At 39.9% G+C, this 18,464-nt stretch overlaps 1 protein-coding gene across 1 annotated transcript in view; it reads right to left on the bottom strand.

The window, feature by feature from the left end:
* Positions 1-16,722, bottom strand: part of LOC145979594 (adenylate cyclase type 10-like) — a 160,570-nt gene extending 143,848 nt beyond the window's left edge. Inside the window, exons 1-3 of the mRNA XM_083112560.1 lie at positions 16,509-16,722; positions 12,794-12,931; positions 3,970-4,098 (exon numbers count right to left, since the gene is read on the bottom strand). Coding sequence (XP_082968686.1) covers positions 3,970-4,098; positions 12,794-12,931; positions 16,509-16,614 — 373 coding nt within the window. The 5' untranslated portion in view covers positions 16,615-16,722. The remainder of the gene's footprint in view (positions 1-3,969; positions 4,099-12,793; positions 12,932-16,508) is intronic.
* Positions 16,723-18,464: the final 1,742 nt, after the last annotated feature.

The following is an 18,464-nucleotide window of genomic DNA, read 5'->3' as shown; positions in this document are numbered from 1 at the left end:
GGTACTGCTGCGGGAGAATAATGCGTATTAAGACACACTTGTACTAAGCGTGTGAACCTCGAATGGTTCGGGGATCGAACCTTTCGCCCTTTAGATGAATGATTCTTCTATTGGGGGTTAGCTGTAGCCTGGAAGCTCTCGCTTGGCTGCATCTGCTAACTGCGGGAGGTACCTAAATAAACTTAAACTCACAGAACCCTTTAAAGAATGGCAACTCTTAATGACCTTAAGTCTGCAAAGCAAGGATGGCAGTAGAAAAGCATATTACCTGTCTCTCTCTTGAAGCGTGGATCGAAGAGTTTCTAGATTAACTCTCACTCGCTTGCTGAAGTTCGCCTCTTGAATTGTCTCTCAGCTTCGCAACACTTCACTCCCAAACAAGTTTCTAAAACTCACATTCACTGTTCATAATCCAGCCTGAATCTCCCTCAAAATGAAACTCACTCTCCTCTCTCCAAAACTCAAGAACCCTCTTTTCTTACTCCCGAACAACTTTCCTGTTCTCTTCCTTTCCTAACCACAAGACCAACTGTCTCGAGCAAGATGCACCCTGATCAAAACTCCTCCCCTTTTTCTCTCTCATCCCATTTTCCTCTGCAAATACTGGCGAATGCTTTTCGATGAGCTGGCGCTGAAGTTAACACATTCCTTATATTTCCTGCCAGGCTACCTAGCTAAACCTAACTCGAATAAGAAAACGAGGGATATGTAACGAATGTGACATGTTGCATGCAATAACTTGAAAAATACTGAAATATCTTAAAATGGATTTCATCGTTCCATTTTTCAGAAAATTTCACATGACTTGGATATGTCACGTGGTCCTATTACCATGTCAAAATTTACAGCAGCCAGTGACGTTATCTTTGGGCAAAATGAGTCTCTCTCTCTCTGCCAGCCGAGAAACCCAGGGCACCAACGACTAAGGTCAAGGGCTGAACCACCGAAGAACAAGCACCATTCTTCCAGACACCTTCTTCGATGATCAACTGGCAGCACGGGGCAAAGCCTACGGTGGACGTATTTATGGAGGTGGGGGAGTCCGGACCATCCCCAGAAAGACTTTCCGAATACTAAAATTGAATAATGAAAATATAATTGTTGTATAATCGAGGGATATTTATTTCCGCCTAACTTACTGGAAGGCAAGGATTAAGATTGGGCTCATATTGCTTGAATGACAGCACCAAAGAAGATTTATGCAGACGAGTAGCGTAACCTGGTTATGGAAACCTACACCAACGACTGGAGGTTCGTCGTGCTGACCACACGTCACCCCGTAGCTGATTGGATGATCTCCCACCTCGTGGGAGTGAGGCCGGCAGTCGGTAGGTAGCCCCTGACCCTCACGGCCTGTTGCGCTACAGATTATAATAATGTTATTTAGGGCTGAGCCGATACCGATGCCGATGTATCGGTACCGGAAAGTATCGGTTGATATTCATCTACCGACACTTTTACGGTATTTTGGTCTTTCACAAAGTCTAATTATCCTGGAAATCATGCAAAGTTCAAACTGTCTGTTTATTTTGCACCAATTTTTGCACGAAAAACTATATTTTGTGATTACATAATATCTATTTTAATATCCTGATATAATTCTTAAACATTCTAAAACAAATTTCTTGGTAAATTGATACATATAATTGCAGAAGAATATTTACATACCAATATTGATCAATGTCTTGAACAAATTTTAATTTTTGCAATTTCCAAGTATCGGATCGCTAATAGTATCGGCATCGGTATCGGTAATAGTATCGGAATGGGTATCGGTAATAGTATCGGTATTGGTAGTGTTATTGGTATCGGTAATGGTATCGGTAATAGTATCGGTATCGATAATAGCATCGGCATTGGTATTGGTAATAGTATCGGCGTCGGTATCGGTAATGGTATTGGTATTGGTAATATTATCGGTATCGGTAATAGCATCGGCATCGGTATCGGTAATAGTATTGGTATTGATAGTGTTATAGGTATCGGTAATAGTATCGATATCGGTAATAGTATCGGTATCGGTAGTAGTATCGGTATCGGTAATAGTATCGATATCGGTATCGGTAATAGTATTGGTATCGGTAATAGTATTGGTATCGGTGATAGTATCGGTATCGGTGATAGTATCGGTATTGGTAGTGTTATCGGTATCGGTAATGCTACCGGTAATACAGAGTGTCCGAAAAGTCACGCAACCCGGTGTTTACGACCGTATAACGGAATAGCGAAACGGAATGAGAAGAAACGCTTTCTGCCAAGAGAATGCCCTGTATATTGGGAAAATTTAGAGAGACAAACATATGTAAGAACATGCATGATTTAATAACAAATAAGCAAAGTGTTGCCAAAGGCGGAAAAAAAATATTTGCAAATCGTGTGTATTGATGCACAGAACTCATTGAGGTAAATTATTGCAACATTTCACAATACCAACGAACAATTTGGATGGCCATCTAATGAATTTGACAGAAAAAGAACTTTGACGAAGTTTCAAAAACATTGCAGAAGGGAATAAATGGGCTGTTCCAAAAATCGATGTTTTCACAATATTACGAGGGACACTGGCAACACTGTTGATGTCACGTGTCACTAACAGACGTGTTTCACCTCAGGCCATCACACTAAGGCACTTTTAACGACAAAGGAGAAAGTTGGTTATTCTCGAACATATGCAATAAATTACATACACCTTGCAACCCTGATAGGTGGGTACAGAAGAACGTGTATCAATTGTTATGTTTTCTGTGCCTTAGGTGGTTGCTGATTGCCGCGAACGGCATTCCAGATTGTGTCTACTTATGCTGACTTCGTGTGTGTGTTTTTAAAATGCCATATTCTACAGAGGAAAGAGTGTTTATTGTTGAAGAATATATCCGAACATCGTCATATTCTTGCGTAAGAGAAGCATTTAGGGATACCCACATTTCAGGGTTGCAAGGTGTATGTAATTTATTGCATATGTTCGAGAATAACCAACTTTCTCCTTTGTCGTTAAAAGTGCCTTAGTGTGATAGCCTGAGGTGAAACACGTCTGTTAGTGACACGTAACACCAACAGTGTTGCCAGTGTCCCTCGTAATATTGTGAAAACATCGATTTTTGGAACAGCCCATTTAGTCCCTTGTGCAATGTTTTTGAAACTTCGTCAAAGTTCTTTTTCTGTCAAATTCATTAGATGGCCATCCAAATTGTTCGTTGGTATTGTGAAATGTTGCAATAATTTACCTCAGTGAGTTCTGTGCATCAATATACACGATTTGCAAATATTTTTTTTCCGCCTTTGGCAACACTTTGCTTATTTGTTATTAAAACATGCATGTTCTTACATATGTTTGTCTCTCTAAATTTTCCCAATATACAGGGCATTCTCTTGGCAGAAAGCGTTTCTTCTCATTCCGTTTCGCTATTCCGTTATACGGTCGTAAACACCGGGTTGCGTGACTTTTCGGACACTCTGTAGTATCGATACCGGTATTCGTAATGGTATTGGTATCGGTAATAGTATCGGTATCGGTAATAGTATCGGCATCGGTTCAAAGTGGTATCGGCTCAGCCCTAATGTTATTACTACTACTTACGGTAATATGCATAACATATTAACCAGGAGCTTTACTTTTCATCAACTGGATCTAATATCCTTTTTTGTTATTCAATAAATATTCAATTCTATATCATTTTGACTTGAATTTCCTGACCAGTACAGTTGCTTTTATACAAATTTGACGATATTAACTGCATGTAAGCTAGATAATGAATACGTGCTGTTATATCTACATTTATGCAGTCCTTTTTACCTATCCATGTAATAATAACAATACAATATTAATTAATTTACGTACTATTATTATCATTGTTATTTTTACTATTATTATTATTTCCTACATTTATATATTAACTCATAACGACTCCATTGCTTCAGAAGCCAGAATTCCGCAACAATAGCCTGTATATAAAGAGAAAAAAGAGATACCTTTCAAAGTAATGTCCACATCTGTCTCAAAGCTCCCATACGCTTCTTGGATACACAGGCAAGTATCTATGACATTATGTAGCATCTTCAAGTCGTCATTTTTCTTCCAGATGGCAAGGAAAGCATCACCTGTAACAGTAAGCGCATCTACGAAATAACGGGTTTTGTAAATTAGTCAGGGGCGGTTCATCTTTCGGTTCACGGGGGCACGTGAACACCAAGAAAGACATCAGGCCACGTCAGTTTTCCATAGCTTCGAACTAGTCAGATTACATGAATATTCTGATTACACTTTGGTCGTGCTCTTGCGTAAGTCGTATCCTAAAACACTAGCAAGAAGACCAGACCGGCGAAAGTGGGGGGACAAGGTGGGGCGCGCCCAAGAATTGGAGAAGTTCAATTTTTTTTTACTAGCCCAATGATATTAAAATTTTAATAGTTATTATCACTGCCTTTAATTTTACATACTTATATATTTATTTATTACATATTGCGATTACATAAATGTACTTATTTATATTACGGTCAAACGGTAAATAGCTTGCTAAACATTTGAATGTACATTTTTGACTTAGTGAATATGTTAATTCTGTTGGCATTCGAAGCTGTGGTGATTCAGTAGGTACTGCGTTTGAGAGCCTCGCAGGAGACCCAACGAGGTCGAGTGTGATGCAGCTGGCATCATTATGACTGAGAACGAGAACGTGTGCAGCTCTACAGCCATACCTCACTTATGTAGCCATGGCACCGTGCAATAGGTTTATCTTTACACATTACACTAGACAACAAGAAATTCGACATTCTTCACTTTCATTAATTTGGACTGGGGTGAAATAACTACAATGCAATGCAATACAGCCGCGGATCCACGTGGATCTAGACTAAATTTTTACATATATTTTATTTAATATGTATTTGATTTGTACCTCAGTATTGTATATGTAAGCTATTTTATATTTAATTGGTGTAAAACATTATGAATGTTTTGTAAATATTGTTATACCGAATGTCAAGCTATTATTTGCTCCTAATTCTGTATTGAGGTCCTCTGATAACAATCTACATTTCAAACCGAAATTAAATAACTACCGTAATGCCTTATTTATATTTTGAAATTTTCTGGAGACATGTTTCTTGAGAAAAGATCCTTGTTTCTTCGTTTCCTTCTTTTTTCATCGTACCATTACATCGTTACGTTTATCACGACAACGGAAAGTATAATAATGATGGAAGGAAATAATAAACATCCTTTACTTACGCAGAATTCGAACCCATTCTCTTCATTCTGTGCACCTTAATCCATCCCTATAGACCACGGAGTAATGCTATATGTTGTTTATGTACTAGCAGTGATGTGCGTCTACGCGTAAACAATGATAGTCTACATTCTACACGTAGACTATTTTATACACGTAGATTACGTAATCTATGTAAACAACATGGCGAAAAATGATAACTTAGCAAAGGGCGCCATGGAATTTAAACAAAATTATACTGCGTATCAGTTGCTGATGTGTGAGGAGAACTTTTCATACTCTTTCTTCCAAATTCGAACAATTTCTCACCTAAGAAGGAACCTAATATAAGAAATATTCTAGTGTTTTATGGGGAAAAGACCACTCTTGGCTCATGACTGCCATCTGTTGTTTTTCTTGCATACTATTTAACTTCTTCCATAGTTGATAATAGAAGAGAACAGAAATTTTGTTGTAAATAGGATTGTTTTCATTTCGTTAGGAACCAATATAGTTGAAAATGTCACTTTCCCTTCATGAAACATTTGAAAATCAATTTTAATGCACTTTAGATTGTCTACGTAGTCTATGTAAACTACAACCCAACGTAATCTATGCGTAGATTACGTGTAGACAACGCATGTAGACGTAAACGTATAGTCTACTGCACATCACTGTGTACTAGGTCATTCAAATATGACCGGGACTGATTTTTTTTTCAAACAACCTGCCATGCGCAGCAGTTGTGCGTCCTTGGGAGAATAGAGCCACACAACCCCCACCCTTCCTCCCGCGCAGGTTAGAACATGCTCAGTCGCAGTGTTGCCAGGTCTACTGATTTCGCAGGAATTTCCTGATTTTCAGTACAATCTACTGATCTGACAAGTTTCATGAAAATGTGGAAATCTCCTGATCTCTTGCTTCCTTATATATTTATAATGAACAATTATTTAAAAAATCAAAAGTTGAAGTTAAACGTTACATATTCAGCTGGTGGAATGCAAAGACCCATGAATATTCCGTAGAGAGAGGTGGGGGAGGAGGGTCATACGGCTCGATGACATTGGGATAGACGCGCGGTTTCTTGAGCCCTTTGTGCGATTGGGATGTGAACTCCAGGACGGGTGTCCTATCTTTCTCCATCTGGTGTAGTTTTTGTCAAAGGATAGGCAATTGGAAACTGGTTGCAACTAAATACCAATGTTGCCACCCACACCTGCGAACAAGTGTTCAGGTATATGGTATTGTTTAGTATTGAAAATGCTAGAAACAGGTTCAGGTTTTTAACTCGGATAGAAAAAGGGAATCCACATTAGGAATGCAGGCAAACATTATGGTTACACAAGCTCTCAGTAAACTGTTAATTGCTTGATTTTTTTTTACTTCGCATTTCTGCTACTTTTGGCTAATCGTGAAGACAAGGACGAATGATGATACGATGAAATTGATGAAGGGACGGACAACCATCTCCAGGCCGGTATTCGATCCCGGGACCCCTGGTGTCGCTGCGCTGTTGTAACCACTCAGCCACGGAGGTCGGCTTAGTAAACTGTTGTTGCAGGCTTATAGGTCACAGTTTTATTTTTTCCTACTCATCTCTTAACTTAGAAAGAACAGTTCGTGTTTTTATAGCGTTCTGTTTTTTTTTTCTTTTTTAAGTTATTTCTACAATTGGTCTTTATACACAATCAATACTGTGGCGGTAGAAATTTCCTTTCCCGATTTTATAAAAGAGGTATAAAGCTGATTTAATTAATATTTACTTTGTCTGTAGGGACTGAGGGAAAAAATGAAGATAGAAAATCTCCAACTTGTCTGATACTGGGTTCCGGATTCGAATGAACATGGGTGATCTTTGCGAGTATCCCTTCATCAATTCCACATCTTCACGATTAGCCAAAAGTGGCCGATGCGAAGTAAAATAAACCAAATCTATCTATCTGTCTAATACTGGTTGGTTACCTTCCGTTATCGAAAAAAAAGTTTTATTTCAAGGATATGTCGGTGGGTCAGTCATGATAACCCTTCTCCATTAGGTATTAATGCGAGTATGCTTGAATGTGTTGTTAAAAAAGTAGGTGTAGTCTTTCTTACATCCTATAAACTTAGGCTAGTTTTAAATAAAGGCAAGCTTAGGTGCTAGCAGGCAGTGTATCATCGAATGCGTAGTGGCTGAAACTTTAGTCTCAGTAAACACAAAAATCACGAAATGTTTTCATAAACTTTTAAACGCCAAGTACATAAATCCACGCATAGTCACATGCATTTATTTATTTTACGAATATTTCTGAGAGATGAACAGAAAATAGAGGTAATATCAGTGTTTTTTGCAATATGTAGGGACAGTGCTGGCAATTAGCGGTCAATGGGGCCAGTTGTTCTTCACCTTTGCCAGGCACTATGGCCTCTTAATGCTAAACAGTGTCTACCAAAACCAATTGTCCTTGCACCTCCCCCCTCTCAATTTTGGCACCCGGTCGTCGCCACTGGTAGGGGGAAACTATACCTTTACCTTAGGTGAATTAAGGGCGTGGGGTTATCGTACCCCTTGAAGTGGAAATTCATTATAAAATTTATATTAACATGAGAGTAATAATTTTATCTTTTGACATCTAAAATTAATAATTAATGTTCAATAAAGATAGTGGAAAGCTTTTTACACTCTACCCCCCCCAGAACGTTGTTACTACGCTATTATTATTAGTTCTTCTGATTTTTCTAGCAGATCTCCTGGTTTTTCAGGGGACGATCTCCCGATTCTTTAAAATCTGACCTGGCAGCACTGCTCAGTCGTGTCTTAGTGTTGCTAGAGTGATGAGCGAACAGAATGTGCCGCGGAGCGTGGAACAACGCATTGTGATCAAATTTCTCGTTGGAGAAAACGTCCAGCCATCTGAAATTTTGCAAAGACTCAAACAACAGTATGGGGAAGAGTGTCTCTCACGAACCCATGTGTTTGAGTGGTGTAATTACTTCAGAGAGGGAAGAGAGCGCGTGGAGAATGAACCGCATGATCGTCGATTCTCCCAGACCCAAGAAAGCGCGGAGGACCCGTTCGGTAGGAAAAGTGACGGCAACGTTTTTTTGGGACTGGCAGGGGGGTTATCCATGTAGACTTTCTTACAGATGCCAGAACAGTCACTGCAGCTTATCATTCAGAACTCCTGACAAAAGAAGTGAAGGAAAAGATCCGATCCAAGCGGAAGAGAGGTGGAAAGCGGGTAGCCTTCTTTCAAGACAATGCACGGCCTCATACAGCCAAAACAACTATGGCAACTCTCAGCAAATTGAAATGGGACCTTCTGCCACACCCGCCATACAGTCCTGATTTGGCCCCAAGTGATTTCTAACTCATTGGAGGGCTTAAATCAGACTTGGAAACCGTGCTGGTTGCGGATAACGACACCGTCATCGGAAGTTCGGGAGTGGATACGCAGCCAACCGAAAAACTTTTATGAAAAGGGCATTAAGATGCTTCCAGAACGTTGGGAAAAATGTATGAACTCTGGAGGGGAGTACTTTGAAGGGTGACATGTGGAAATAAGTATTTGACAATAAAGGATTTGGTAAAAAAAAAAAAAAAAAAAAAAAAAAAAACAGTCCCGGCCATATTTGAATGACCAAGTAACTATTTATCTATTGAATAGAATTGACTTTCTGCGAGAATCGCCCCTCCCAAGGACCATTCCTGGATCCGCCAACTGATACACTAATTACTGTTAATAATAATATGAAAGTATCACGCCCCCATCAAGAAAATAAGAATAGATTTCCTTGAAAATGTGTACTACCTGACTGTACATCTAAACCCAGCAATAAATGCTCCCCACTAATTGGACTTACTATTTTTTATTGGTTCTAGGGCGGACAAAATAATTCCTCGCGTTTTTTTTTTTTGTATATGAATGCTAAGGCTCTCTCTCTCTCTCTCTCTCTCTCTCTCGGTCTTTCTCTTATCTCTCGCAGTCTATGCTTCTCACTCCTTACTATGTTTCCATTCTCTCTGTTCTTACTTTAGATCTCGCCACCGAAGTTCCCGGGTTCAAATCCCGGTGTGAGCATGGGATAGTATTCATCAGTTTCGCCAGTTTCATCGGGTGCAACTCATCCTCATCGTCGCGGTGAGCCAACAGCAGTGATGTACGTCTACGCGTAAACAACGATAGTCTACATCCTACACGTAGACTACTACATACACATAGATTACGTAATCTATGTAAACAACATAGCGAAAGGTGATAACTTAGCAAAGGGCGCCGTGGAATTAAAATAAAATTATGCTGCGTATCAGTTGGTAATGTGTGAGGAGAACTTTTCATACTCTTCCTTCCAAATTAGAACAATATCTCACCTAGGAAGAAACCTAATATAGGAAATATTGTAGTGTTTTATGGGAAAAAGACCACTTTTACCTCACGACTGCCATCTGTTGTTGTTTTTGCATACTATTATCTTCCTCCATAGTTGATAATAGAAGAGAAGAGAAATTTGTTGTAAATAGGATTCTTTTTATTCCGTTAGGAACAAGTATAGTTGAAAATTTCACTTTCCTTTCATGAAAGCCTCGAAAATTAATTTCAATGCATTTTAGATTGTCTACGTAGTCTATGTAAACTACAATCCAATGTAATCTATACGTAGATTATGTGTAGACAACGCATGTAGACGTAAACTTATAGTCTACGGCACATCACTGGCCAGCAGTGAAAGAAGAGGGACGTAAAATAAAAATACAAATTATTCTTCTAATTTCTTTTGTTCTATTTCCTAGTTTGCTTCACTTGCCACCTGTAATCTTATATTGAACTTTCTCTTCTCATCTCGTTCTTATTTCTTTCTCTCTCTTTCCTCTCTATCTTCCTTTCTCTCCCTCTCTCTCCACTGTCTTTCGTTCTCCTTCTCTCTATTTTTATCTACGTTCCACTCTCCCTCTCTCTTCCCCTTTATCGTGCTTTCATTCTCTCTCTCTCTATCTCTGTCTTCCTTTCCTTTTTTTCTGACCCTCTCTCCATGTTACACTTTCTCTCTCCATATATATAACTTTCTTTCTTCCTTTGTCTACGCCTATCTTTTGCCTTCCACTTGGGGGGATTTATAAATTTGGAGCCCTAGGCTATTCTTTGCTTTTTGGCCCTGCCGACATTATAATTACTAGGGCCCGGGACTTTATGTTATAACATATTTTTCAATTAGCTTCGGATCTATTATTACTGTGAGATATTTACATATCTGATGAAAATCAGCCGAAATAGACAAACTTGACAAAGCATATTTTGACCACCAATTTCGCGTTTTTACAACATATTTCTTCAATTTTGTTGTAATAAGACATATTTCTGTTGAATTTCGTAATTCTCTTGCACATAATCAGTTACTTCATAATGTTTTTATTCGTAGCTTTAGTACAACGGATAGTTCATATTGTCGATGGAAGGATATATAAATTACGGAGGAAGAAAGGTGCCGTCTTTTCTTAGTACAGAACAATATAATACCCCACTTTTTTATCCCGCCGATAATTGATAGCCATGCAAACATTATTGAGGCAAATTGTTCTCTCTAGTTGTTGCACGGGAAGTAAAGAAGTTTCGTTCTAATTTCTGTGCCTTTTTCGCTTTTCACAAAAATCAGTCAAAAGTAAAAATAACATTAGGTACATTACAGCCCCTACTCTACTCTATCGGGTATGGGAGAAATTCGAGAGTACTGTTGTGCATATTTTTGGCTTTACTGGGAATATTTCTGAATTTTCTGACATATTTGTAATTTTTCATGACATATTTTCCAATTTATATGACATAATTACATACATATTTTACAGTTTTATAGCACATAAAGTCCCGGGCCCTTAAAGTGGCCGCGGTGGCTCAATCGGTAACGCGTCTGACTACCATGCTAAATGTCCCGGGTTCGATCCCCGGCCGGTTCAAATCCGGGAACTTTTCTAACGGTAGAAGCGGCTCCGGCGCCCACCCAGCGTCGAATAACATGGGTACCTGGGGGAAACCCTGGTGGGTAAAGGCGGACAGTGGGGGTGATGCTGATCACATCACCCCCACTCACGACCGGATCAAGAAAGTTTGAGGCGTTACTCCCACACCCCCTATACGCCTTCAAGGCGTGGTGCTATGCACAGGGGAACACTTTACCTTTTACCTTTTTACCTTACCATTATCAGTTTTGATATAATGGTGCTTCACTTCCACTAAGTGCATGCTCTGTATTAGTACTTGTAAACATTATAATATACGCACTTAACAAAAGAACACTCACCTAAAACTATAACCGACACTACATTACGGTAGCCACACTGGCCGCGAACTGAGAAACAAGGATGTTGATTTCAGCCGTCAATAGCCCTCTACTTGACTTTCAAGTGCCACCATTCAAAATGTTTACGAGATACAATTGTTTACATTCGAGAACATATGTGATCTCGCGCGGCTTTCTTTGTAGTCTGCCATACAGACTTGCATTCCGGTTAAAATGCAGTACAGGAAGTCTGGCTATAATGTAAGAAGTTATTTAAACGGTAGAAACCCCTACGTTGTACCTTCTTTAATGAAATTAGGAAATAAAAGGGCTCGACATGCTTTACTTTACATAATATTATGGAATATTCAATAGTCGATGGCTTTTGCCTCTTCTATCCTTTCAGAGCCTAGGCTATAGCCTGAGATAGCCTAGTGGTAAATCCCTGCTTCTTTCCCCTCTCTTTCCTTCCTCTGTGCCCCATATTTCTCTCTCTCTCTCTCTCTCTCTCTCTCTTTCTCTTTCCTTTGTCTTTCTTCCTCTGATCCCATGTGCGCCCGCAGGGGACACTTGCCCCCCCCTAATACTTCTGGAAAGAGTTAATGTAATTTGAATGCTGTGTAGAGATATTTTATAACAAAAAAAAAGTATTGTTTTCTGTGACTTACAGGCCGTAAGTTACAGCACCTATTATTATTATTGTTACAAATAGGGTTACATTTAAGCTTACAGTCTATTTCAAACTGATTATCTAACTATAAAAAACAGCTTTTTGTTCTACATGAATTAATGTTAAGTATACAGTTATGCAAATTGTATATAGATATACAGAATATGGAAATTACAAATGTATGTAATTTTAAAAAACATAAGTAGTAGTACTAGTAATATATAATACATAATAATAGCAACAAAAATAAAAACAATAATATCAGTAATAATTATAATAATAATAAAGTTTCTGGGCTGCCTCCCCCTGAAAAAAATCCTGCGGGCGCCGTTGTCTTCCCCTATCTCTTTATATTACATTCTCTTTCTAGCTCTCTCTCTCCCTCCCTACCCTTTCTTTTCTCTCTCTCTCTCTCTCCCCCTTTGTTGCTTTGTATTTCTATCTTTTGCTCTCTCCCTCTCTCTTCTGTTGTTTCTATTTTTTCTTTGTGCACGCGCGTGCGCACTCCCCTAATAACCCCTACCAGAAAGGGAAGAGGTTTAATTTTTCACACTACTGCATAAAATAACCATTTGTACGCATGCTCCTTCAAAACTGGCAAGAAATGACGCACGACAACACAACGACAAACGTGCATACGTAAAAGTGACATTGGGGAACTACTCACCGGAAAAATTCATGACGTCACCACCATTGTTGAGGATTTCCTCCACCAGGGAACCAATGTAAGTATTCAATGTCACAGACAGCTTGTACGTTCCTCCTTTACCAGTCATACTATACTTTTCTGTCAAGTTTGTAAATCCTGGAAGAAATGAACACATATTTTTAAACCAAAAGTCATGGAATAACTTTTATGGGGGATAATGTTATCAGTAGGCCTATGTGCTGAATTTAAAATGTAAATTATTACTATAATCAAATCAACCATGTATTATTATTTTCTCAAATATTTTAGGACTGATTTACATTAAATAAAATTCTGCACAATGTTTATAAACCTTGTAGCTGTACGTCATTTTTGTTACGAAACGTTTTTAATGATTTGGTGCTGCCATCTATGGAAAGAAATATAAGCTTGATACTTATAGCGTTGAAGTTCATTTGTCAGTCGAGTATATCAATACTGTATCTATAAATTTGGACGTCCTGGAGGAGGGGGGGCTAAGGAGGCCACACCTAGGCTAGCTTTAAAGAATAAAATTCCGGGACATTTCTTTACAACCTTCAAACCCTTTACATTAAAATGTTCTGAATATCAGCTGTTATCTGTTTGTGGTACTGCTACTGTGAATGCAAAATTGAATCTACAAAATAAACTCCGTGGCACAACAGCCCTCGAAGGCTTTTTCATTGGGTGTGACGCGTGGTCAGCGCACCGGGTCCGATCGCTGTCGTTTTCTGGCTTCCGTGACCGGAGCAGCTACTTCTTCTTTTCAAGTAGCTTCCCAATTTTCCCCACGACGCTGGGTCAACGCCGAAATTTTGGGGGCTCCCACCGGGAATCGAACCCGGACCGCTCGCACCAAAGGCGAGAGCGCCAACCACTTGATCAAAATAATCTAGCAACCACAATTTGTAATTAAACAAAACGAAATCGATATACAGACTTCTCTAAAACGCACTTATTCCCACTGTAACATACTACGAACTATGATACTGAAGCAAAATTATGTAGAGGGAAAGAAATAATTCTCGAGACTTTTACGCTACAATGCCTATGTTTTCAATTTCTACAGTTCGTGTGTAGATGCTTTGACATAACGATGTGTTTCAACTTTCTGTTTCTTCCTCCTGACACTTACTTAAACAATGACTAATTTGTCACGAGTCTTCAAAATAATATTGTGGACAGGGGCGTAACTAGAAGGAAAATTTGCGGGTGGGGGTCCAGCCAGGGGTTGCCATGCCCCAAGGCTAATGACACTTCCCCCTCTATAATAGTACGAGGATAGTTATCTCGTTTTGTGTGTTTGGTGTATTTTTTTTATTCAGGAAATCGTAATTTCAGAATTGAATGTCTATTGACACTTTTCAGAAGAAGTTTGAAATTTTTGGCCACACTCTTCATCTGAAATCTCTGGAAGTCTCTGAAGCAGTTCTGTGACGTACTTCTCTTGGGTAAGAAAGAGCAGAGGCTAAATTGTGATGAGGACTCTAAATACTTTGATAACTGCACATTGAAACTGAAAACCTTTTCACATATAAGGAGTACAATTAAGAAAGTCCGTTTTTCAACTGCGGCTAAAAGATCACTTGCTTGGAATGGTTCAATCGGACAGGTCCACTTAACTGACGAGGTTTAAGAAATTTAACAGAAACATACAGTAAATCATGTTTTTCTAGAAATCGAGTTTCACACGCTGACAATAGTTCATCCTTACTGTCTGGTACATAATTGTATTTACGAGGTTTATTTTTTAATTAGGGGCCGTTTTGTGCTCACGTTGGCAACACTGCGTGCTTGGCGTTTTGCGCATGTGCGTTAGATACTGACATGCCTTGCACGTAAACAGACGCCACTTGTACGTTGTGAAACGCTTGGTGTGGTTGTGGTGGACAATGGAAGTGGTGCAGGTGATTGAAAATCCCGCCAGGTGTGAGATACGATCAGTGATCAGGTTTTTGACCGCGAGAAATGTGAAATGTGCGTAGGAAGTTTGAGGACTGGTTTGAGAAGGGCCTGTGTGAGACCAAGGGACCTACAAGACCTTAGTCAGCGAATCACCAATGTGATACAGTCCGTGCCTGTCGCTATGTGTCACAGAGTAATCGAGAGCACGATTGAACGGATGCATGAGTGCATCGAGAACGGTGGCGCCCAGGTTCAAGGTGTTCACTGATTGAATGATGGAACTGAGCCAAGTCAAACATAACGTCCAACATAATAACTCAACCTCCCATATAAGTGGTAACATCTTTTTTGAACCACCCTGTATTTGCAGTGTATTTATGCTAAGAGAACCAAACCTAACAGACCTAACCTAACAACGTAGGCATTCCTCGTATGACGTCAGAACGCAAGGTTGTCCTCGCGTTGTGCGATAAGGGAGACCCCTGTTGGTCAGTCCGGCCCTGTGTCCTCCACTCAAGACATGTTGCCGTTTCTCCCTCCCGGAGTCGGTTGAGGTTGTTTGTTTTATTTGATTCTGCACAAAATTTCCCCCAACTGTTTTACATAGTAATTTGTGGCACAAACACTTGTCAACGCTGAAAATAGCTCCAAGCTACGTTCCCCAAACCCACTCTTGGAAGAGACCAGACCGACCTCCGCGACTATTATAGCGCGATAGCGGGATCCCGAGTTCGAATCTTGACCTGGACACAGGTGTTATATGTGCACGTCCCTTCATCAGTATCATCACGTCATCACTCATCCTCATCTTCGCGATCAGTCAAAAGTGGCAGAAAACATAAGTAAAATAAACCAAGTAAATCAATCAGTCAACGTGTTTACATATGCCTTTTGGATGTAATAATGATAATAATAATAATAATAATAATAATAATAATAATAAACACCATTGTTTGAGATTTGTTTTAAGTCCACTTTTATGCACAGGTAGGCTAATTGGGACTGAATCTATAGTTTAAAGTGGGATCCGAACCACTATGTGCCTCCACCTAGTATCGAACCCGGGACCTCTTAATTACAATGCGACGACGTTACGCTACGTCATCTGTGAGGCCTCTAAACATCATTGTTATTTTAATACAGGATGTTTCCGAACTCTCTTGACATTTTCCTTATATCACAAATGAATGGTTTTCAGGATGGGATAAAATACACTCTTGTTTTCTAGCAAGATGATGCACCACCCAATTTTGACAGAATCGTTTGGGACTACTCGGCTGACACCTCCCCCGATAGGTGTATCGGCCGTGGCTCATCAAGATTTTGGGCGGCTCGTTCTTCAGACCTGACTCCCATGGCCTTTTTTGACATGGTCTCATTAAGTCTAGGGTGTACCAAGCAAAGATCAACAACATAGAGCAACTGACACAGTGAATATCTGCAGCAACAGGGAGATGTTGAAGCATCTGTTACGGTATACGCAAGAGAGGTGGGTGCGATCCCTAGACTTACAGGGCCACCGCATTGAAATGTACTGAGTTTGTCTTACTGTCAATCTTGTCAATAGAATGCTTTTTTTATTAAAATGTCAAGAGACTTTTGAATCACCCTGTATGTATAAGTAAATAGTAGTAGTAGTAGTAGTAGTCGTCGTATCTATTCTTGTGTCATTCTGGCTATTGACTGGGATTCCGCTGCTCCAAGCGACAGCAGTTGCCGATCCGGACACGCCAAATAACTTGACTCGCTCACGCCATCTACCGGTAGAGATTGGAAGCATCGAGCATGAGGCGACCCGTTAACTCACCAGACACGTCGGAGAAGACGAGCGCTCCCTCGAAGTGCCACGTCTGCTTCGTCTTCATGCTGATATGGCTGAGGATCTCGTCCGGGACGAAAGTGGCTAGGGTCATGGCCTGCTTGAAGCCCACGATGCTCGTGATCTCCTTCCGGGGCTGGTTTCCGGAGGTGCTGATGCCCGAATCGGAGCTGTCGTGCAACTCGGAGAGAGTCGACGTGAAGGTTATGTTGCTTGTCCTTCGCTTCATGCTCTCAATCGGCGCCTGCAATGAGAAAGAGATGCAGAACTCGGTTTGAAACTTATCACTAAATTGAAGACCCCGGTGCAAGAAACAGACAGCTCCAAATTCTAAAAGTTTTCACGAGACACGAAAAACTGAATAAAATAATGAAATGTCGAAGAAGTAAAGGGTATCCACGTGCAATAGCTAGAAGCAACAGTAACATACACATTGAAGTGTGCGGTCACGATAGCAACTGCTGCACGCCGCCGAGTGGCCGAACACTGAACTATAGCCGCTGCAAGAACCAGACTGCTCCAGGAGCTGTCTGTATTGATGCGCCGGCAGAAACACCCAGACAAATCCTTTTCCATTCTTACTACGCAACAAATCTGTGGACTGTGGAGCTGTCTGATTCTTACACCAGCAGATAGAGTATTTTTTTTCATGATAAATTACAGCAAAAAACAATTTTGACCAAAAAGTGGAGCTGTCTGGTTCTTGTACCGGAGTCTTCAATTTCGCAAAATGTTCCATGTAGTGTTGCCCACGAGACGAGACTTTGGCCTGTCTCGTCTCGTGGAAATGCTGTGAAATGCTGTCTCGTCTCGAAAATAGCCGTTTGTCAAAGGGACACATGATCAATCTCGTCTCGTCTCGAATTTTTAAAAGTCTGTCCCGTCTCGTCCCGTGGGCAACACTAGTTCCATGCTATTTACGGTCATGGGCGTCCGGAAGGGGGGGCAAGGGGGGCCGTGGCCCCCCCTGGAAAATGAAAGTCAACCAAAAATTATATATTTGTCACATATAATTTCATTTCAGCCACAATTATATGTCTTAATTATTGCATGAATATGATAAATTCAAATTTAAGCAATGTTTTTTGAGGGAACAACACTATTATTGGGGAATATTTATCTTGTTTGCCCCCCCTGGAAAAAATACCTTCCTTGCCCCTCCCTGGAAAAATCCTGCGGACGTCCATGTTTATGGTATTTCAAATGTTAAACAAAAACTAATTTCTCAGCTGCGAAAGTCAAGACGATGCATTTTTATTGAAAATATGTCAGTTTCAGTTACCCATTTTCAAAATGAGGTGAATTACAGTTGTCCATTTTGAAAATAAACAGGCCCGAATTTCGGGGGTTCTGAGGGAGATTATAGCACGCCAATTTCCTACAATATTTGGGGGGGGGCAAAACTAAGTAAAGCGTAAATACTAGGGCTCAGCAGATACCGATGGCGATGTATCGGTATCGGAAAGAACCGGTTGGATTTTCCGGCATTTTGGTTTTCACGGAGTCCGCAAAAATGCTGCGCGACACTTTCGCGGATCCTGAAAATTATGCAAAATTGAAATTTTACTTTTATTTTGCACGGATTTTACACGAAAAACTGTACTTTGTGAATACGTCATATATATTTTAATATTCTGATGTAATTCTTGAATATTTTAAAGCAAATTCCTTGGTAAAGTATTTCAATATAATTGGAGAAGAATATTTACACACCAATATTCATCAATATTTAATTATTACAATTTTCAAGTATCGGTATCGGTAAGGATATCGGTATCGGCTCAGCCCCAATAAATATCGATTCATTTCGGTTTTCCGGGAAGTTGAGGGACGGGCGGTAGTTTTTTCAATATTAAGAACCTAAGGATAAACACACTTGAGTTAATCTTTGTAAATTCGGGATGGTCACATTTCCCAGTTTGGGAAGAAAATGAAGATATATCG

Source organism: Lepisma saccharinum, chromosome 26 (assembly GCF_977018435.1).
Source record: "Lepisma saccharinum chromosome 26, izLepSacc3.1, whole genome shotgun sequence".
In the NCBI taxonomy this organism is placed as follows: Eukaryota; Metazoa; Arthropoda; class Insecta; order Zygentoma; family Lepismatidae; genus Lepisma; species Lepisma saccharinum.
Note: the sequence above shows the minus strand (reverse complement) of the source record. Positions and strands in the feature narration are given on the sequence as shown.